The sequence below is a fragment of the Tauraco erythrolophus genome, chromosome Z (genome assembly GCF_009769465.1).
Source record: "Tauraco erythrolophus isolate bTauEry1 chromosome Z, bTauEry1.pri, whole genome shotgun sequence".
In the NCBI taxonomy this organism is placed as follows: Eukaryota; Metazoa; Chordata; class Aves; order Musophagiformes; family Musophagidae; genus Tauraco; species Tauraco erythrolophus.
Window position 1 is genome coordinate 31,860,648 of NC_141496.1, and position 17,174 is coordinate 31,877,821.

The 17,174-nt window shown below is 44.7% G+C and overlaps 1 protein-coding gene across 1 annotated transcript in view; it reads right to left on the reverse strand.

Annotated features, from left to right (window-relative positions):
* LOC104378218 (zinc-regulated GTPase metalloprotein activator 1A) overlaps positions 1-12,883 on the reverse strand; it is a 29,468-nt gene extending 16,585 nt beyond the window's left edge. The window contains exons 1-6 of the mRNA XM_086630087.1: positions 12,772-12,883; positions 11,508-11,594; positions 10,554-10,650; positions 9,267-9,358; positions 5,730-5,789; positions 4,626-4,663 (exon numbers count right to left, since the gene is read on the reverse strand). Of these exons, the coding sequence (XP_086486213.1) occupies positions 4,626-4,663; positions 5,730-5,789; positions 9,267-9,358; positions 10,554-10,650; positions 11,508-11,594; positions 12,772-12,883 (486 nt within the window). The remainder of the gene's footprint in view (positions 1-4,625; positions 4,664-5,729; positions 5,790-9,266; positions 9,359-10,553; positions 10,651-11,507; positions 11,595-12,771) is intronic.
* Positions 12,884-17,174: the final 4,291 nt, after the last annotated feature.

The following is a 17,174-nucleotide window of genomic DNA, read 5'->3' on the forward strand; positions in this document are numbered from 1 at the left end:
TAACTGCATACTCTTTTTTCCCTGGAAGACTTGAGAAACTGTACTTTTGTAGTAAAAATTCGTAACTTTTTTCTGGGTTTGCACAAATAAACCACTACTCCTTGGCGAGTCTGCCCAACATCAGTGTTTCGGGTCTATACAAGCTGTAACTGGGCAGAAGAGTCAGTCAGCACCAACAAAAGCAGCAGCTTCTGGTCACGCTGCAGGAGTTTAGTATCTCAATCATCCACAGCTTCGTGCTCCACTTGTCTGCCCAAGCTAATGTCCTCACAGAAGAATTAGTGAAAGGAAAAAAACAATGCTTCATCTCAAGCAGCAGCATGAAGTTTAGCAACGAAAAGCTTTACTTTCATAAAAAATTTAGGCAGAGCAACAGACTTTACACTGAAGCAGCAAAGGTTCAGCTACAAGTTATTTTCTGCCTACTCTGCCACGGACGCAGCAATCTCCGGGAGAGAAGCACCACAGACACCTGCAGGCAGCAAAGCTTTAAACTGGTGTTGTAATATTAGTAAGAGCTCACCTCTTACACCTGACATCTCTGGGAGGATTATAGCCCTGTGCATTCCTTCATCAGCCCTGAACGTACCAGGAATATTATTTTAAAATTTGATTCTAAAGACCTAAGTATGCCAAATGAAAGTGGAATTAATTGTCATGGGAAATATATAAATTAAAAATCCCTAGTTTTTTCTTCAAGTGGAATTATGAGGCATGTAACACAATTTGACTTGAAAAACAAAACTAGATTATTCCATACTGTCAGTCTGTGACCTCTGTGACCTTAGGAAAAAAAAAAAAAAAACAACTATTTCCTGATTGTGCACAACTCAAGCAGAGCATAACAATGAGATGACTGTGAGAGAACCTCTCCTCTGACCTTTTCTTTGAAATCCTCTGTGTATTAGTTCTATTGAATTAAATGCTGTCAGATTTGTTTCCCTGGAAGACAATGCCAATAGCGTGGATGTCAAGTCCTGGAAGTAGAGAACTGTCACTTCAAGTTTTCCAACTGTTTGCCCGTGATTTAAAAAAATGAGTATTTCAGATTGCTGGGTGACAAATCCATTAGAGTGATAACCCATGGTATCAATTATCACTTCAGTTTCAATTTGGCTGACTGGTCACAGGGCACTATTTATCACCTTTTCTTGTGATGGGTTGGTTCTTTGAAGCATGACATGCTTAAATTGCTGCCTATTATCTCAATGTCATTAACTGTATGGCTTTCAGAATTCTTTGAATCACAAGCAGCTGTTGAGGTCAAGCTTTGCAGCCAGAGCAACTGCACAAGTTAGAAAGTCCTTTATATAAAGCAAAAGTTATTTACTTGGTACATAACTGAGAAAGCCTGAAGTTTCTATTATTCTGAGTAGATGTCAGTTCTGTACAGGCTTACTGATTAAATAATGTAAAAGTTTTCAGGGAGCTGTTCAAGATAATAATGGATAGAAAAGCTGAATGGTTCAAAACATTTTTGTGTTGCTTCTGACATACTACTTAGAATCATAGAATCATAGAATCGTTAGGGCTGGAAGGGACCTTCAAAGGTCATCTAGTCCAACCCCCCTGCAAGGAACAGGGATATCTCCAACTAGATCAGGTTGCTCAGGGCCTCATCCAACCGGGCCTTGAACGTCTCCAGGAACGGAGCATCCACCACCTCTCTGGGCAACCTGTTCCAGTGTTCTACAACTCTCATGGTAAAAAATTTTTTCCTAATATCCAACCTGAATCTACCTCCCTCTATTTTAAAACCATTACCCCTTGTCCTATCACAACTGGCCCTCCTGAACAGCCTCTCCCCATCTTTCTTGTAGGCCCCCTTGAGGTACTGGAAGACCGCTATAAGGTCACCCCGGAGCCTCCTCTTCTCCAGGCTGAACAGCCCCAACTCTTTCAGCCTGTCCTCATAGGAAAGGTGCTCCAGCCCTCTTATCATCTTCGTGGCCCTCCTCTGGACCCTCTCCAACTGGTCCATGTCCTTCTTATGTTGGGGACTCCAGAACTGGACGCAATACTCCAAGTGAGGTCTCACGAGGGCAGAGTAGAGGGGGAGAATCACCTCCCTTGACCTGCTGGCCACGCTCCTCTTGATGCAGCCCAGGACGCGGTTGGCCTTCTGGGCCGCAAGAGCACATTGCCGGCTCATATTGAGCTTCTCGTCCACCAGTACTCCCAAGTCCTTCTCCTCAGGGCTGCTCACGATCCATTCTCCGCCCAGTCTGTATTTGTGCCTGGGATTGCCATGACCCAGATGTAGGACCTTGCACTTGGCCTGGTTAAACTTCATGAGGTTGGTACGGGCCCACCTCTCCAGCCTGTCGAGGTCCCTCTGGATGGCATCCCTCCCTTCCAGCGTGTCGACGGCACCACACAGCTTGGTGTCATCGGTGAACTTGCTGAGGGTGCACTCCATGCCACTGTCCACGTCACCGACAAAGATGTTGAAGAGGGCCGGGCCCAACACGGACCCCTGAGGGACGCCACTCGTGACCGGTCTCCACATGGACATCGAGCCGTTGACCACTACTCTCTGAGTACGGCCATTGAGCCAATTCCTTATCCACCGAGTGGTCCATCCATCAAACCCATGCCTCTCTAGTTTAGAGAGAAGAATGTCGTGCGGGACAGTGTCAAAAGCTTTGCACAAGTCCAGGTAGATGACATCCGTTGGTCGACCCTTGTCCACCGATGTTGTCATCCCATCATAAAAAGCCACCAAGTTGGTCAGGCACGATCTGCTTTTGGTGAAGCCATGTTGGCTGTCACCCACCACCTCCTTGCTCTCCATGTGCCTTAGCATGGTTCCCAGGAGAATCTGCTCCATGACCTTGCCAGGCACAGACGTGAGGCTGACCGGCCTGTAGTTGCCCGGGTTCTCCTTGTTCCCCTTTTTAAAAATGGGGGTTATGTTCCCTCTCTTCCAGTCATCGGGGACCTCGCCAGACCGCCACGACTTCTCAAATACAATGGCCAGTGGCTTGGCAACTTCATCCGCCAGTTCCTTCAGGACCCGCGGATGGATCTCATCAGGTCCCATGGACTTGTGCACCTTCAAGTTCCTCAGATGTTCCCGAACCTGCTCTTCAAGTACAGTGGGCAGTGGTTCATCCTCACAGTTCCTGCTAGTTCTTTCCACAGCTTGGGTGGTAAGACAAGAGGCTTTATCAGTGAAGACTGAGGCAAAAAATTCATTGAGTACCTCAGCCTTCTCTATGTCGCGGGTGACCAGAGCACCAAGCTTGAAAGTTTAAATACTAAGTTTTATTTTTTAAACAATAGTAATTCACTGCTGCTGTGTGCAACACAATTATATTTGATTTGCACCAACAAATCTGCATTGCATGAAGAGAAAGGTAAACAGAACAACATTTTTGCAAGTAACAACACATCCGAATTAGTATGAAGGCAGTCAGCTGAAAAGGTGGTTGACTTAAGACATGCTGTGGCTTCTTGTGATAATTTTAAAGGTCAGTTCCTGCTTAAAAGGGCAAACCAGCTCACATCCCCTTCCCCTTGCTCTTCTCCCAGCTCCTCAAAAAAAGTCCTCGCAAAACACGATGGCTTAACTCACCAAACTGGCTTGCTATGAGGTTAGATTAGTTGCATTCTGATGCAACACAAATTGATGAGAGGACAGGACTGTCCCCTTTTGGTAAATGAGCTATTGAATCAGCTCAACTGAAATGAGAAATTCAAACAGTCCAAACAAAAGAAAATCTTAAAAAGGAGGGATTGCTTCCTTACTTTTTAACCATTATTCTTTGGTTTTCTCAGCTTTTTGCAGCCTTTGTAAAATACCGAGATATTAAAAATGCTTTCACAGCATGATGGGATTTTTGTACCATGCAGGCATCTTTTCTTATGGTCACTTTTATTTTGAATCCTGCAAAATCAATACCTAATTAAAGTAGTCACTTCCTAAGTTATGACATTGCGAAGAATTATTTTTATGACTAGCGATTACAAAAACAGTTGAACTATTTGATTTAATTACAATTTCTGCTGGTTTCCAACCTCACTGTTCTATAGGTCTGTTTTTCCATATCACTTCATATAGATTACTCTAATACCTGCTCTTTTGTCTGCTTCCATGTAATGAAGTCATCTTTGAATTGGAAATGGTACCTAGACACGTGGCTCTCATCTCTCCTCACCACAGCTGACATTACATCGGCACCTTTCCCAATTTGAGCCCTAACTTGCTCGTTACCACACTGGTATCAGAGGTCTGTTCTCACTCCCCTCAAGTAACATGGGCCAATGACACTCTGTAAGACAAATTTGTCCACTGTTTTACGGTAATCCAAAGGTCTATTTGGAATACTACCAAGATTCCCAAGTGTAGTGATATAACTAGACAAAATAAAGCGTACAGCAACCTTACAACTCTTAGTAGGCGACATGCTGCTGTGTTGGTAAGAATAAGAATTCCTATGAATATCAGTAGTTTTTTGTTCCCAGGCAAAATACAGCACTAACTTATCACGGCAACTGAAATACGTCCTCATCCATTCTAAGAATTAAAGCAATTGTAAAAATAAAATTAATCTGAATGAACATTATTGCAATAGCTGTTCTATGTTGCAGTTTTAAACCATGTAACAAATCCAGTAACTCACCTGCAATCCATGCTTTGCATCAACAACAGACACAATACCTAAAAGAGAAGATTAAAATGGAACATTTTAATGTTAGCTGCTGAAGGCAGCTAACAATTTAACAATTTGTAAACTTCCTGTACAATTACTGAAGTAACAGTATCATCACATTTACAAGTGCTCATGATACTTTCAATCCTTCCAGTGTATCTGAACATTAGACTTGCCACTTAATTACTTTATTTCTTATTCATATCTGTGGTAAACAAAGATCTACCAAACCAAATGAGAGAAATTATCACAACGTGGATGCTTCTCCTTCTTCCACAACAGCAAATTGGCAGAGGTATGTTTTTACAGGTTATTGAAACAAATTAAGGGGACTGACTAAGGTATACAGTTATTCTGATTGTAACTGACCAGTAAGAAACTTAGGAAGCTGTTTCCTATTCAACTCAATGTTTCCTTGACTAGATGGGTATTTTACAGACTGATCAAATTGTTAGTAGGAACTTTTTTTTTTAAGCCAAAAAGTAAGGTTTTTTCCTACATTAAAAAAAAAAAAAAAAATCAACATTTAAGACACTCTTTAAACTATATGTCATGATGATTTATATTACAGTAAACTCAGATTTTTAATGGAACATAGCAAATACTAGAGCTAACAAGAGTACAATAGGTTAAAGAAGGCAGAAAACAAAAGGCAGGGGAGTCCACATGTTGACAAGTTAAGAGTTCAGAAACAAGGCAACAATTTAGGAAACACTGCATCGGAAAAAAAATGTTACAAGAGCTGTAATATTACTCCTAAATAATGTTTTATACCATTTAACTAATGAGGTTTTCCATGCCCCCTTACATCACAATCAAGATCTCTCCATATCTGATCCCTTAGCAAAACATTACACAACTTTTGTTGGATTTAGTAAACTGAAACAGCTCACCAAGAGATAAACATGCATCAGAATAAGCAAGTGGATCTCTGTAGTCAAATTTAGGGATATAAGAACCAAGTCATGTTATTTCAAACATTTTCTGAAACCCTGCCTTAAATTATAAGGATACATTACACTAAATCCAGATATGGAATGCCAATACATTGAAGAACAAGCTTGCACTTCTTACCATCAAGATAGATGTCACTTCCCAGCTCAGAATCAACCCAGAACATGGAGGCCACAGCTCCTAAGAAGTGTAGTACATTTAGTACATTTAGTTGCAAAATTGACATTTTCCACTAAGCTATCAATATTCAAACATTTCACAGAAAAACTCTTTGTAGTCCCGTACTTGAAACTCTGAACTCAGAAAGCATCATAGATGTCAAATACCCAACCACACATTTGATCTAACAGCTATGAAAGCACTCTACTTGTGTGCACATCAACAGCTATGATCACAAAAGGCTTTAAAAACCTCACAATTCCAGATGCATGTAAGTTGTCTGAATTACCTTTACCCAGTAATATCAATTATCTGTCATTATTATACTCCAAAGCACCCTCATTTCTAGCAAAAATTCTGTACTCCCTCTCTTCACCTTTCAGACACTGTTTCTAAGCCACAGCACTCACATGCAAAAAAAAAAAAAAACCACACAAAAAAAAGAGGTAAAAAAAAGGAGATTGAACAGTCAAAGAAAACTGGAATTAGCATATTTGGGAGAAATCAGCTCCCTCTGAGCTCCCTCCTTCTTCACTGGCTTCTATGAACTCTTCTAAGTAGTTTTTTACATCATAAATCAACTGGATGAAGAAAGTCAAGAATAACCAGATACAGAAAAGAATGTTTTCCTTAACTATCTCAGGTCCGCACAGTAAAGCTTCTGGCTTCAGATAGTTTTAAGATACTTCTAGTTAAGAAGTATCTAACGCAGGTTCAATTTTAAACAGACATTGTACTGGAAGGGAAGTTTACAAGGATAAATCATGCTTGGTTAATATGTGAAGGCCGTATCTGGCCTTCAGTGAAAAAATTACTGTATTTGTGGACAAGGGGAGAGCACTGCATGCCATTTACATCACCTCTAGCAAATTCTTCAACACTGTCTTGGAAGATACTCTGGTAACCAAGCTGAGATATTACCAGTCTGAATGGAAAGAAAACTAGGTAAAACTGGTTGGATAGTTAAGCTCTAAGGGTTGCAGTTAACAGGTCACACTCTACTTGGAAGTCAGTACAGTCCTGCAGGGGTTTATCCTGAGACCTGTCCTCTTAAACATCTTTAACCAGGAACCCAGGAGAGGAAGGAAGACATGCCTGTCAAGTCTACAGAGAAGATCACATTTGGAAAGAAACAGCAGATATACCTAAGGGTAGAGGTATCTTTCAGAGGGACATGACTGGGCTGGAAGGAATGGCCAATGAAAATCTCATGAAATTCACCAAGGAAAAAGGTTGAGTAATACACTCAACAACAAAAGAGTACCTGACAATGATGCAGGCTAGGGACAGACTGGCTGGGGAGCAAGTCTATGGAGAAGTCCCTGGGGATTCTGGTAGGCAGTAATCTGAGCATGCAGCGTACCCTGGGATTGGAGAAGGCCAAAAGCACCCAGGCTTTTGGAACAGAAGTATGGCTGAGGGAGGTTATTGTCCTCTGTTTAGCCTTTTCAAGCCCACATCTGGCTAGCACTTCCAGCATGGGGAGTCCCGTATACAGGAAAGACATCAGTGAACTGGAGTGAGTTCTGTGTAGGATCAACAAGACAGTAGAGGATGGAGCAGAGGCCCTACAAAGAGAGGCAGGGGAAGCAGGTTCATTCAGTCTGGAGAATGGACAGCTTCTGGGAAACCTAACAGCAGCCTCCCTGGTACCTACAGGTGAGTCACTGACACGACTAAGCCAGGCTGTGGCAGAAGGGTAAGACACAACTGCAGTAAACTGAGGTAGGAGAGGTTCAGATCAACACATATCAGAAAAACGTTCTTTTTTTCTGATATGAAAAGGCTTTTTTTCTGAAAAAAGGCTTTTTTCTGCCTGAAAAAGCAGGCACAGAACAGGTTGCTTGGAGATGTTGTGTCATGTTTATTCTCAGAGGATGGAGATATATGTCCTGACATCCCAAACAACCGTCTTGTATTATAGCTGACTCTGCTTGGGGCAGCAGGTTGGACCAAAGACCTACTGACATCTCTTCTAAACTGGATTACTTTATGATTATATGATTCTGGTATTTTTTTACAAGCTAGGCCTCATCATCCACTGAATTTCCATCCAAATGAGGTGTTTCTGGAATAATGAAATGTGGAGCACCCTCTCTTTTTTGTATACTTATTTGCATTTATCAGAATATAAAATGGAACATACTAAACTGACAAACCTTGAGTGAAAAGAATCCACAAGTATTTGGACAACTGGGACCACATTCTATCAAGGGCTTGGAATCTGTGACCTGATACCTGTGTACTACACATGGCCTACGAGTATGCTACTTCTGTTTTCTGCTAAAATGTCCCTGTAAAACTGGGGATGTGCTGTATACTTATTTTTTTAAAAACGAATAATCATAATTTGTTATCAAACAAACCCATTTATCAGTGCCACAATATAAATGACAAGAGGAGCTGATAGCAACAACAGGCATTTTTTTCAATTGTCAGATCCTTAGTTACTGGCAGGCTGTCTAGGATTATTAAGCACACCAAAAAAAAAAAAAACACACAAAAAAAAAACCACAGTAACCAAAGTCATTCTACCACCTAAAACTATCCACCTGAAGTGACAAGATGCAGTCCTCCAAACATCACGCTGTATCAACACCAAATACCTGTCAGTTGTTCACAATGCTTACTCATGCAAGATATAGCAACGGCCCCAACATCTAAAGGTTTTCTGGTATCTATTGATTTTTTTTTTTTTCCAAAAAAGCTTAATAGTTTTCCAAGCTGGCTCAAATAGAATTTGTGTGTAACAGAGGCCAAATCAATGTCCTTTCTTCTGAAGAAAATTACTTTACCGTGACAACTATTTAGCTTTGAGCTGTAAGGTGTCAGTCTCCTAAATGGGAAACAACTGAATTTCTGGTAAGAATTTCCTTCACTCTCAATCAAATATACATTTTTAATGAATATGATTCAGAGAAAAATGTTTTAGATAGCTATTACTAACATGAGCTTAAATTTAAACACCTTTTTTATAATAAATATCACTAAACAGCCCACAAGAAATTTGTAAGATCTATTATTCTGCTCAGCATTAGTCTGTTCAGCAGCATATTACGACTTTACAAAATATATGGCCTGTCACAACCAACGTTACAATACATCAGATGCTAATAATTTATACTTTAGAAGGAGCAATGTAGAACAGGAAAAGCCTTCTGAAAAGTACTAGTTTCAGAGTATGCTTCTCATCTCCAGGCCCAGTGTCTTCCCTTGACACAAATATATTTTAATTGGGTATCTTCTAAGCTTTAGAGTCAATTTAGAGCAAGTCAAAAAAAATCAAAACAAAACAAAAAAACAAACAAACAACCCCACCCACAACCCTGCTTCTGCACCTTATCCGATTCAGTTCTAGTCTACACAGCAATCAAAGCATGTGCCTGACTACTCACTGCTTCGTAATACATTTTACATAGTGAACTGACTGACGACCAAATAAGCACTTCACAAAAACAGAATAATTATCACGGTTATGAAAACCATAATGTGAACTACCTGGATCCGCCAAACCAGTTGTTTCTAACAATATATAGTCAAATTTCCCTCTCCTTTGCATCAGGTTCTCAATCGCCTTCACACCATTGTCCCTGTAAGAAGAAACAAGTAAACCTGAGAACAGAGAAGACAAGTTTAAACAAGTATAAACATTAATCTTTTGATGCACAACACAGTGTCAGCACCATCAAAGCAAAGGCCTGAGTCAGGACTCACAGTCTAAAATGAAAATTCAGTCATCAAGCTGCTCCTCTAGCATTAGGCAAACTGTAGTTTTGTTTCATTTTAGTCTGAAAATGGTATTTGTCTACTCCTGACAGGCATAATAAAGGTGATTTAAATGAAGATTTGTTTTTAAACACTGAAAACCCTGGAAAGCACAGTAGGGCTGTGTAAATATGCAACTTTTTGGTTTGGCAGCTAAGCTTACAAAATGAAAGGGGGTGTGTGAAGGGGGGTGGGAGAACCGAACCATCTTCTCCTGCCTTTCTACCACACCTATAGCAAAACTAAGATGTGTCATTTACTTAAATCTCAGCTGATGAAGTCAGCCTGAAGCAGAAATAAACGGCATTTTATAGAAGATGCCCATGTACAAAAAACAGCAGCAATGGCAGCATTCCTTACATCCTAGTAGAACACAACGCAACAGGGTTTTCTGTTTTCCACTTACTATCCCAATTTAAGGAACAGGACTGGTTCTTCCAAATTTTCAGGATAAACAGACAATGATGTTTACTACAAACTTAGCACAAACAATCCAGCATTCAAACAAACAGGGTAAAAACATGTCAGAACAAATACATTCTTGCTTTTTAACATGACCATTAGCTTACAATTTGGAATACTGTGTTTCATTACGTCATCAAGAGGCTCTCCCTCCACCCTTTCTGAGGTATACAATATTCAAGTATTAACCAACATACAGAGAAAGAAACAGAATAAGTTTTTAATGTGGAAATTAGGAAACCTGAGTGCTAGTTTCAGCCTCTCTGAATCTCTACCTCTCTATATAAAAGCATATAACACTAACAGAAGAGCAACAGCTCCTCACCGTACAATACCCCAGTGGTGTATTATTTTTCTGAAAGACACTAAATCCAAATCCAGTAAGGCAGCAAAAGGAAATAATTCTCTATCTGCCAAATTTCAGTTCTTGTTTCATCTGACAAAATAAGTCTCAATCAATACTATCATCAGCTTCAGGAACCAAATCCTGGATGACTTCTCCGTTCCTCAATCCCCCCAAAACTCACTGCAAGAGCCTGTACAATAGTCCTTACTCACTTTACTGAACAGCACAGGCAGCCATTTCTGAGCTCCAGCCATTCTTCATAGAGTTCTCCCCCTTGACTGATGGCCAGGGATTTCTCCAAGGCACTTCCTGGAAATGTAAGTAGTACTATAATTTTAATCTACAAATTTGCATGACAATGGCTGAAAAAGAGATATTAAAGATTCAAGTGCATATACATTTTTATTCTTAGATTATTTTTTTGGATGCTTCTGACGTGTTCTTCAGAAATTAGTATTTTCCATTTTAAAAGAATTCTAAAAGTCAAAGCCAAGAGCAAAACCCAGAAGATGAAAGTAAAGCGTAAGTGCCACAAACTTTGCTAAAAGAAAGGGAAGTCAGCCTCTATCTCCATATCAAATAAAGGCTGTCTATACATTTTATTTTAGGCTCTGTGACCAGAAAAGTGGCATGCATCTTTTGTTGATGAAAACAAACAAACCAACCACCACCAACACAGAGCAAACCGTAAGCAATTCTGACTATGGTACAGATATGAAACAATACTCGTAACAGTGAAAATCCTGAGAAGGAAAGTGAAGAGTTCAAAAAAATATAGACACCAAGCACACATCTCCTCATTTTCTTGGTCTAGGATAGTTTGTGATCTGTAAATGGCTGAGGAGAAAGCAAAGAAAAGAAAATATTATCTACCAACATGTTAGTTTCAATTTGCTTGAAACTGAGTAGGAAAAATGGAGGTATAGCACTTCCAACAGACTGATATATTCACTTACTTGACTGAGGGACTGAATTTATGTACCAAACAGATTAATGCATAGTACTATTTTATAAACACCAACCAAAAGATTTTTTGCCCTTCTGAAGGCTATGAGGTATGTCAATAATTTCAGTAATGGATTTAATACTACAATGTTCTTGATTTCCAGAAATTTTATATATTTGTCATTTTAGGGCTAAAAGAATGTTTCTACAGATTTACATACCTTCTCCAAACTCATTCAGAATAACTGCTATTCTTTTACTATGCTGTTCTGTCAGTATGTAATTTAGAAGAGTTGTTTTCCCAGCTCCTGGAACACAGACCGTATTTCCATTAAAATGTTAAAAAAGCAGCTTAAATTTTCAAATAAAAAGCAAATACTATTGCATACATGCACACTTCAGATAAATCTGATCTCTTCTGAAATACGAGTTTTCATTCTTGTATCCTGCATTGTATTATAACACTGTGAAAATTAATTTGTAGAGGCATTTAACCCCATGGAACTATCAGTGTACTAAATCTCAGCTTTAAAAGACTCGTAATTTCCCATTTACTGTCAGTGCTTGATAAACTTGGAAGTCCCCTACCAGCTAGTCAGTCTTTTCCTAGAAAACTCATTTCTATGTTTCTCTTAACAAAAGGTGCACTTATTCTCCTCCCTCCCACTGCCTTTTCTGACCAGCTCTTTAGTCATCAGTAATCACTGATGTGCTACTAACTGCCATTAGATGAGGCATTGTTAAGCAAGCCGTTCACAACTTCTGCAATACCACATTCCTAACAGTTTCATCCCATGCACAACCAGGGGAATTTGGTAAAGCAAGCTTCCTTCCCTGCCTCTAGGGTCGTTTGAGAGAGTATGATGCAGTACAAAGCTACAAGTTTTAGAACAGTGTTGGTGATCCTAAATTTAACCCGATCTTTACCGTATATAACTACATTTGAAGGTCCAAATAACCGCGTTCGTTTAAGGGAGGGATGCCACACCTCACGTTTGTAAGACTGCAATTCAGCCTGCATTTAATTGAAGCAAATGTGTTACGCTATGCTGACACTAAGTGGCAAAAAGCGATTTGTCGAACAAACGCGACCCTGAAAAACAGGCGGGTAAAAGCAGCGACAGGAGCCTGCACGGCCGTTCGAAAACCGTTCTGCCAATCCCACTGGAGCGGCACTGGACTAGGAGCGGCACGGGGACACAGCACTCGAAACGCGGCGAAGCGCTGAACGAGCAGCGCCAGGGGCTCCATTCCGCTGCGCCGCCAGGGTCCCGCTCGGCCACCCACCCAGTTCGCGGGCACGGAGGCCGCGGTCAGACCCGCCGGGGCCCTTCGCCCTGCAGGCCTGACCCCGCCGCAGCGCACCCTCTCGCCCGGGGGTTTCCCGACGATGCCACAACACGCCGAAGGCCGCAGGCCTGCCGCGCGGCTCTGCCCGGCGCCGGGGAGCGCGGCGCGCCGCCGGCGGGGCAGGCCGCTCCTCACCCAAGTACCCCGTGATGATCGTCACAGGGATCTTCCTGCTGGGACTGTGCTCGCTCTCCTCCGCGCCGACGGCGTCTATCGGGACCAGGTCGGGGCAGTCCTCGTCCTCCATGGGAGCGCGGTCCCCGGCAGGTGGGCGCAGCCCGGACGGCCCTCGGGAAGCGGCAGCGCGGCAGGGCAGGCAGGGCAGCCGGGGCCCGGCGGCGCCAGGCGCCGCCCCCTTCCGCCGCGTTCCCGCGCTCCCCCTCCCTCCTCCGCCCACACCCCCGCGCCCCGGCGCTAACTGCCACTCACCCGCGCCCGCCCGACGTCACGCAGCCCGCCGACCAGTCGCGCCTCAGACACGCGCCGGGACACGCCCCTCCCCGTCGCCGCAGCACCGCCCCCGGCGCGCGCGCCTTGGCTCCCACGGCGGCGCCCGGCCGGGCTCTGCCGCGCAGGCGCAGCAGGAGGGAAGGCGGGGCGGGGGCGGGGCGGGCGTGGGGCGGTGTCCGGCGGTGGGCGGGGCGGTGGGGCGGTGTCCGGCGGTGGGCGGGGCGGTGGGGCGTCGGTGTCGGTCGACCGTTGACGGGCGGCGGCTGGGCGGTCTAAGAGTGGAGAGAGGGTCACGGCGGCGGTGTGAGGCGTCAGACGCCGCTCCAGGGGGCCGTGTCCTTCCGCCCGCGGCTCCTCCTCAGCCCCGTCTCGAAAAGAGAAATGTCCGTTCTGTACCAGCGGGAACGCTGGAGGCGCCCCGCCGTGGTCAGCAAACCTTGGGCAGGGTGGATGCGCTGTGTTTGGTTTACAATAAAATAAAGTTAAGCTGCGACTTGAATGTTGGCCTTCTCTGTGTTCCATGAGATGCCGCGAGGAAGCATGTACGTGTATAAAACATATCTTTGATCGGTTTTGACGGCGTTGGGAATTCCCTAGCTCTTCCTGGAGCATAGGGTTAGCAAATCGGTAATACACCTTCCATTTCTCCACGTCAATAGGTGTAAATGCAGTGATACCAGAGAAGAAACTTGCCTGGTGCATATTTACTAATGCATATTCCTCAAAACCCGGGTGTGGTTCTCTGCTCTCAATAGAAGGTCCAGTAACACCGGTTTGAGTATAGCATACACGTACAAATAATAATATATTATTATTATACACATAATTTATAAACACACGAACAACATAATACTGATAAATTACGCTGGGCTTCATCTTGTTTGTGTGTTTGTTGACTAGTAAGGCAGTAAATAAACTTAGTATTTAACTTTGAATATAGAATCATAGAATCATAGAATGGTTTGAGTTGGAAGGGACCTCCAAGATCATCTAGTTCCAACCCTCCTGCCATAGGCAGAGAAATCCTCCACTACACCAGGTTGCCCAAAGCCTCATTCAACCTGGCCTTGAACACTGCCAGGGATGGGGCGGGCAGCTACAGCTTCTCTGGGCAACCTGTTCCAGTGCCTCACCACCCTCTGAGGGAAAAATTTCTTCCTTAGATCTAATCTAAATCTTCCCTTTCAGTTTAAATCCATTGCTCCTTGTCCTATCACTACACACCCTTGTAAAAAGTCTCTGTCCAGCTTTCCTGGACCTCTTTTCTCCTCTGGACCTGCTCCAGCAGCTCCATGTCCTTCTTTTGTTGGGCACTCCAGAGCTGAACGCGGTGTTCCAGGTGGGGTGTCATGAGAGCAGAGTGGAGGGACAGAATCACCTCCCTTGACCTGCTGGCCATGCTTCTTTTGATGCAGCTCAGGATACGGTTGGCTTTCTGGGCTGCCAGCACGCATTGCCGGCTCATGTTGAGCTTCTCATCCACCAGCACTCCCAAGTCCTTTTCCTCAGGGCTGCTCTCAATCCATTCTCCGCCCAGCCTGTACTTGTGTTTGGGATTGCCCCGACCCACGGGCAGGACCTTGCACTTGGCCTTGTTGAACTTCATGAGGTTCTCACAGGCCTACTTCTCAAGCCTCTCAAGGTCCCTCTGGGTGGCATCCCTTCCCTCCAGCGTGCCCACAACACCACACAACTTGGTGTCATCTGCAGACTTGCTGAGGGTGCACTCGATCCCACTGTCCATGTCACCAGCAAAGACGTTAAATAGCACTGGTCCCAGTACTGACCCCTGAGGAACACCACTCGTCACTGGCCTCCACTTGGACATTGAGCCCTTGACCACAACACTTCCTTATCCACCAAGTGGTCCATCCATCAAATCTGTGTCTTTCCAGTTTAGAGACAAGGATGTCATGTGGGACAGTATCAAATGCTTTGGATAAGTCCAGGTAGACAATGTCAGTTGCTCTTCCCCTATCCATCAATGCTGTAACCTCATCATAGAAGGCCACCAAATTAGTCAGGCAGGATTTGCCCTTAGTGAAGCCATGTTGCCTGTCACCAATCACCTCCTTATTTTCTGTGTGCCTTAGCGTAGTTGCCAGGAGGATCTGCTCCATGATCTTGCCAGGCACAGAGGTGAGACTGACTGGCCTGTAGTTCCCTGGGTCTTCTTTTTTTCCCTTTTTAAAAATGGGGGTTATGTTTCCCCTTTTCCAGTCATTGGGAACTTCACCAGATTGCCATGACTTCTGAAATATGATGGATGTGGCTTAGCAACTTCATCTGCCAGTTACCTCAGGACCCATGGATGCACCTCATCAGGTCCCATGGACTTGTCCACCTTCAGGTTCTTTAGATGGTCTTGAACGTGATCTTCTCCTACGGTGGGTGGTTCTACTTTCTCACAGTCCCTGCCTTTGCCTTCTGTGACTTGGGCAGTGCAGCTGAAGCTCTTGCCAGTGAAGACTGAGGCAAAGAAGTCATTGAGAACCTCAGCCTTCTCCATATCCCGAGTAGCCAGGTCCCCCGTTTCCTTCCGGTGAGGACCTACATTTTCCTTAGATTTCTTTGTATCACTGACATATCTATAGAAGTTTTTCTTGTTGCGCTTGACTCTATCAGGGCTTTAGCTTTCCTAACCTGATCTCTGGTTACTCGGACAATTTCTCTGTATTCTTCCCAGGCTACCTGTCCTTGCTTCCACCCTCTATAGGCCTTCCTTTTGTGCCCAAGTTGGTCCAGGAGCTCCTTGTTCATCCATGCAGGCCTCCTGGTGTTCCTACCTGACTTTCTCTTTGTTGGGATGCACCGCTCCTGAACTTGGAGGAGGTGATCCTTAAATATTAACCAGCTTTCCTGTGCCCCTCTTCTCCAGGGCTTCATCCCATTGTACTGTACCAAGGAGATCCCTGAAGAGGCCAAAGTCTGCTCTCCTGAAATCCAGGGTAGTGAGCTTGCTGTGCACCCTCCTTGCTTTCCTAAGCATCTTGAATTCCACCATTTCATGATCGCTGCAGCCAAGGCTGTCCTTGGTCGTCATGTTCCCCACCAGCCCTTCTTTGTTGGTGAGAACAAGGTACAGCAAAGCACCTCTCCTCGTTGGTTCCTCTACCACTTGGAGAAGGAAGTTATCATCCATGCATTCCAGGAACCACCTGGATTGCCTGTGCCCTGCTGTGTTGTCCTTCCAACAGATATCAGGGTGGTTGAAGTCCCCCATTGTCATGGTGTGATGTGGGGGGGTGGGGGTTCTGGTGGCAGGAGAGGGGCTTTGCTCCTTGTGACCTCCCTGGTTTTGGAACTGGGTCAGACCTGGTTCTGGCCACCAGATCTGACTGCCATCCCCCTCGGGGTTGAGCCAATCAGCGCCTCTGCGAATTGCCCTATTTAAGTCAGGACAAAGGAACCGGAAAAGGTGCTTTGCCCAGGAGCGAGGAGAGAAGGGAGGAGGGCACTGCCCCTGCTCCCTGGCTCCTGGCCGGGCAGCTGCCTGCGTCGAGTCGGCGCCACCCACTGAGGATGGCGGCGGTGGAGCCGGCTGGGGAACTCAGGGAGCGCTCCGCTCCCGGGGTGCCCACTGGGCTGAGTTCACCCAGAGAGGACTGAGATCTGAGAGAAACAGCTGCATCGACACCAGGTCAGTGAGGATGGAGCGGGAGGAGGTGTGCCGGAGCTGAGTTTCCCCTGCAACTAGTGGTGAGATGGCAGGCGGCCCCCCTGCAACCAGGACGGCCTCGGTGGAGCAGAGACCCACTCGCAGTCCGTGGGGAGAAGATGCCTGAGCCTGAGGACGGTCGTGTTGGGACGCACGACAAGGCAGAGAGGCATCTGGAGTCTGCGTGACGACCCACGCCGGAGCGAGTGGCTACAACTCCCTAAGAATCTGAGGCTGTGGTAAATCCGTGGGGAAGGATTGCTTCCTGTGGGCTGAACTCATGCTGGAGAAGTTTGTGGATTTTTCCTGATGAGTAGGAAATCCACTGGAGCAGGGAAAAAGGGTGTAAGGACTCCTCCTCCTTTAAGAAAGAAGCAGCAGTAACAGCACGGAATGAACTGACCTGCACTCCCCCAGTCCTTGCCCCCTG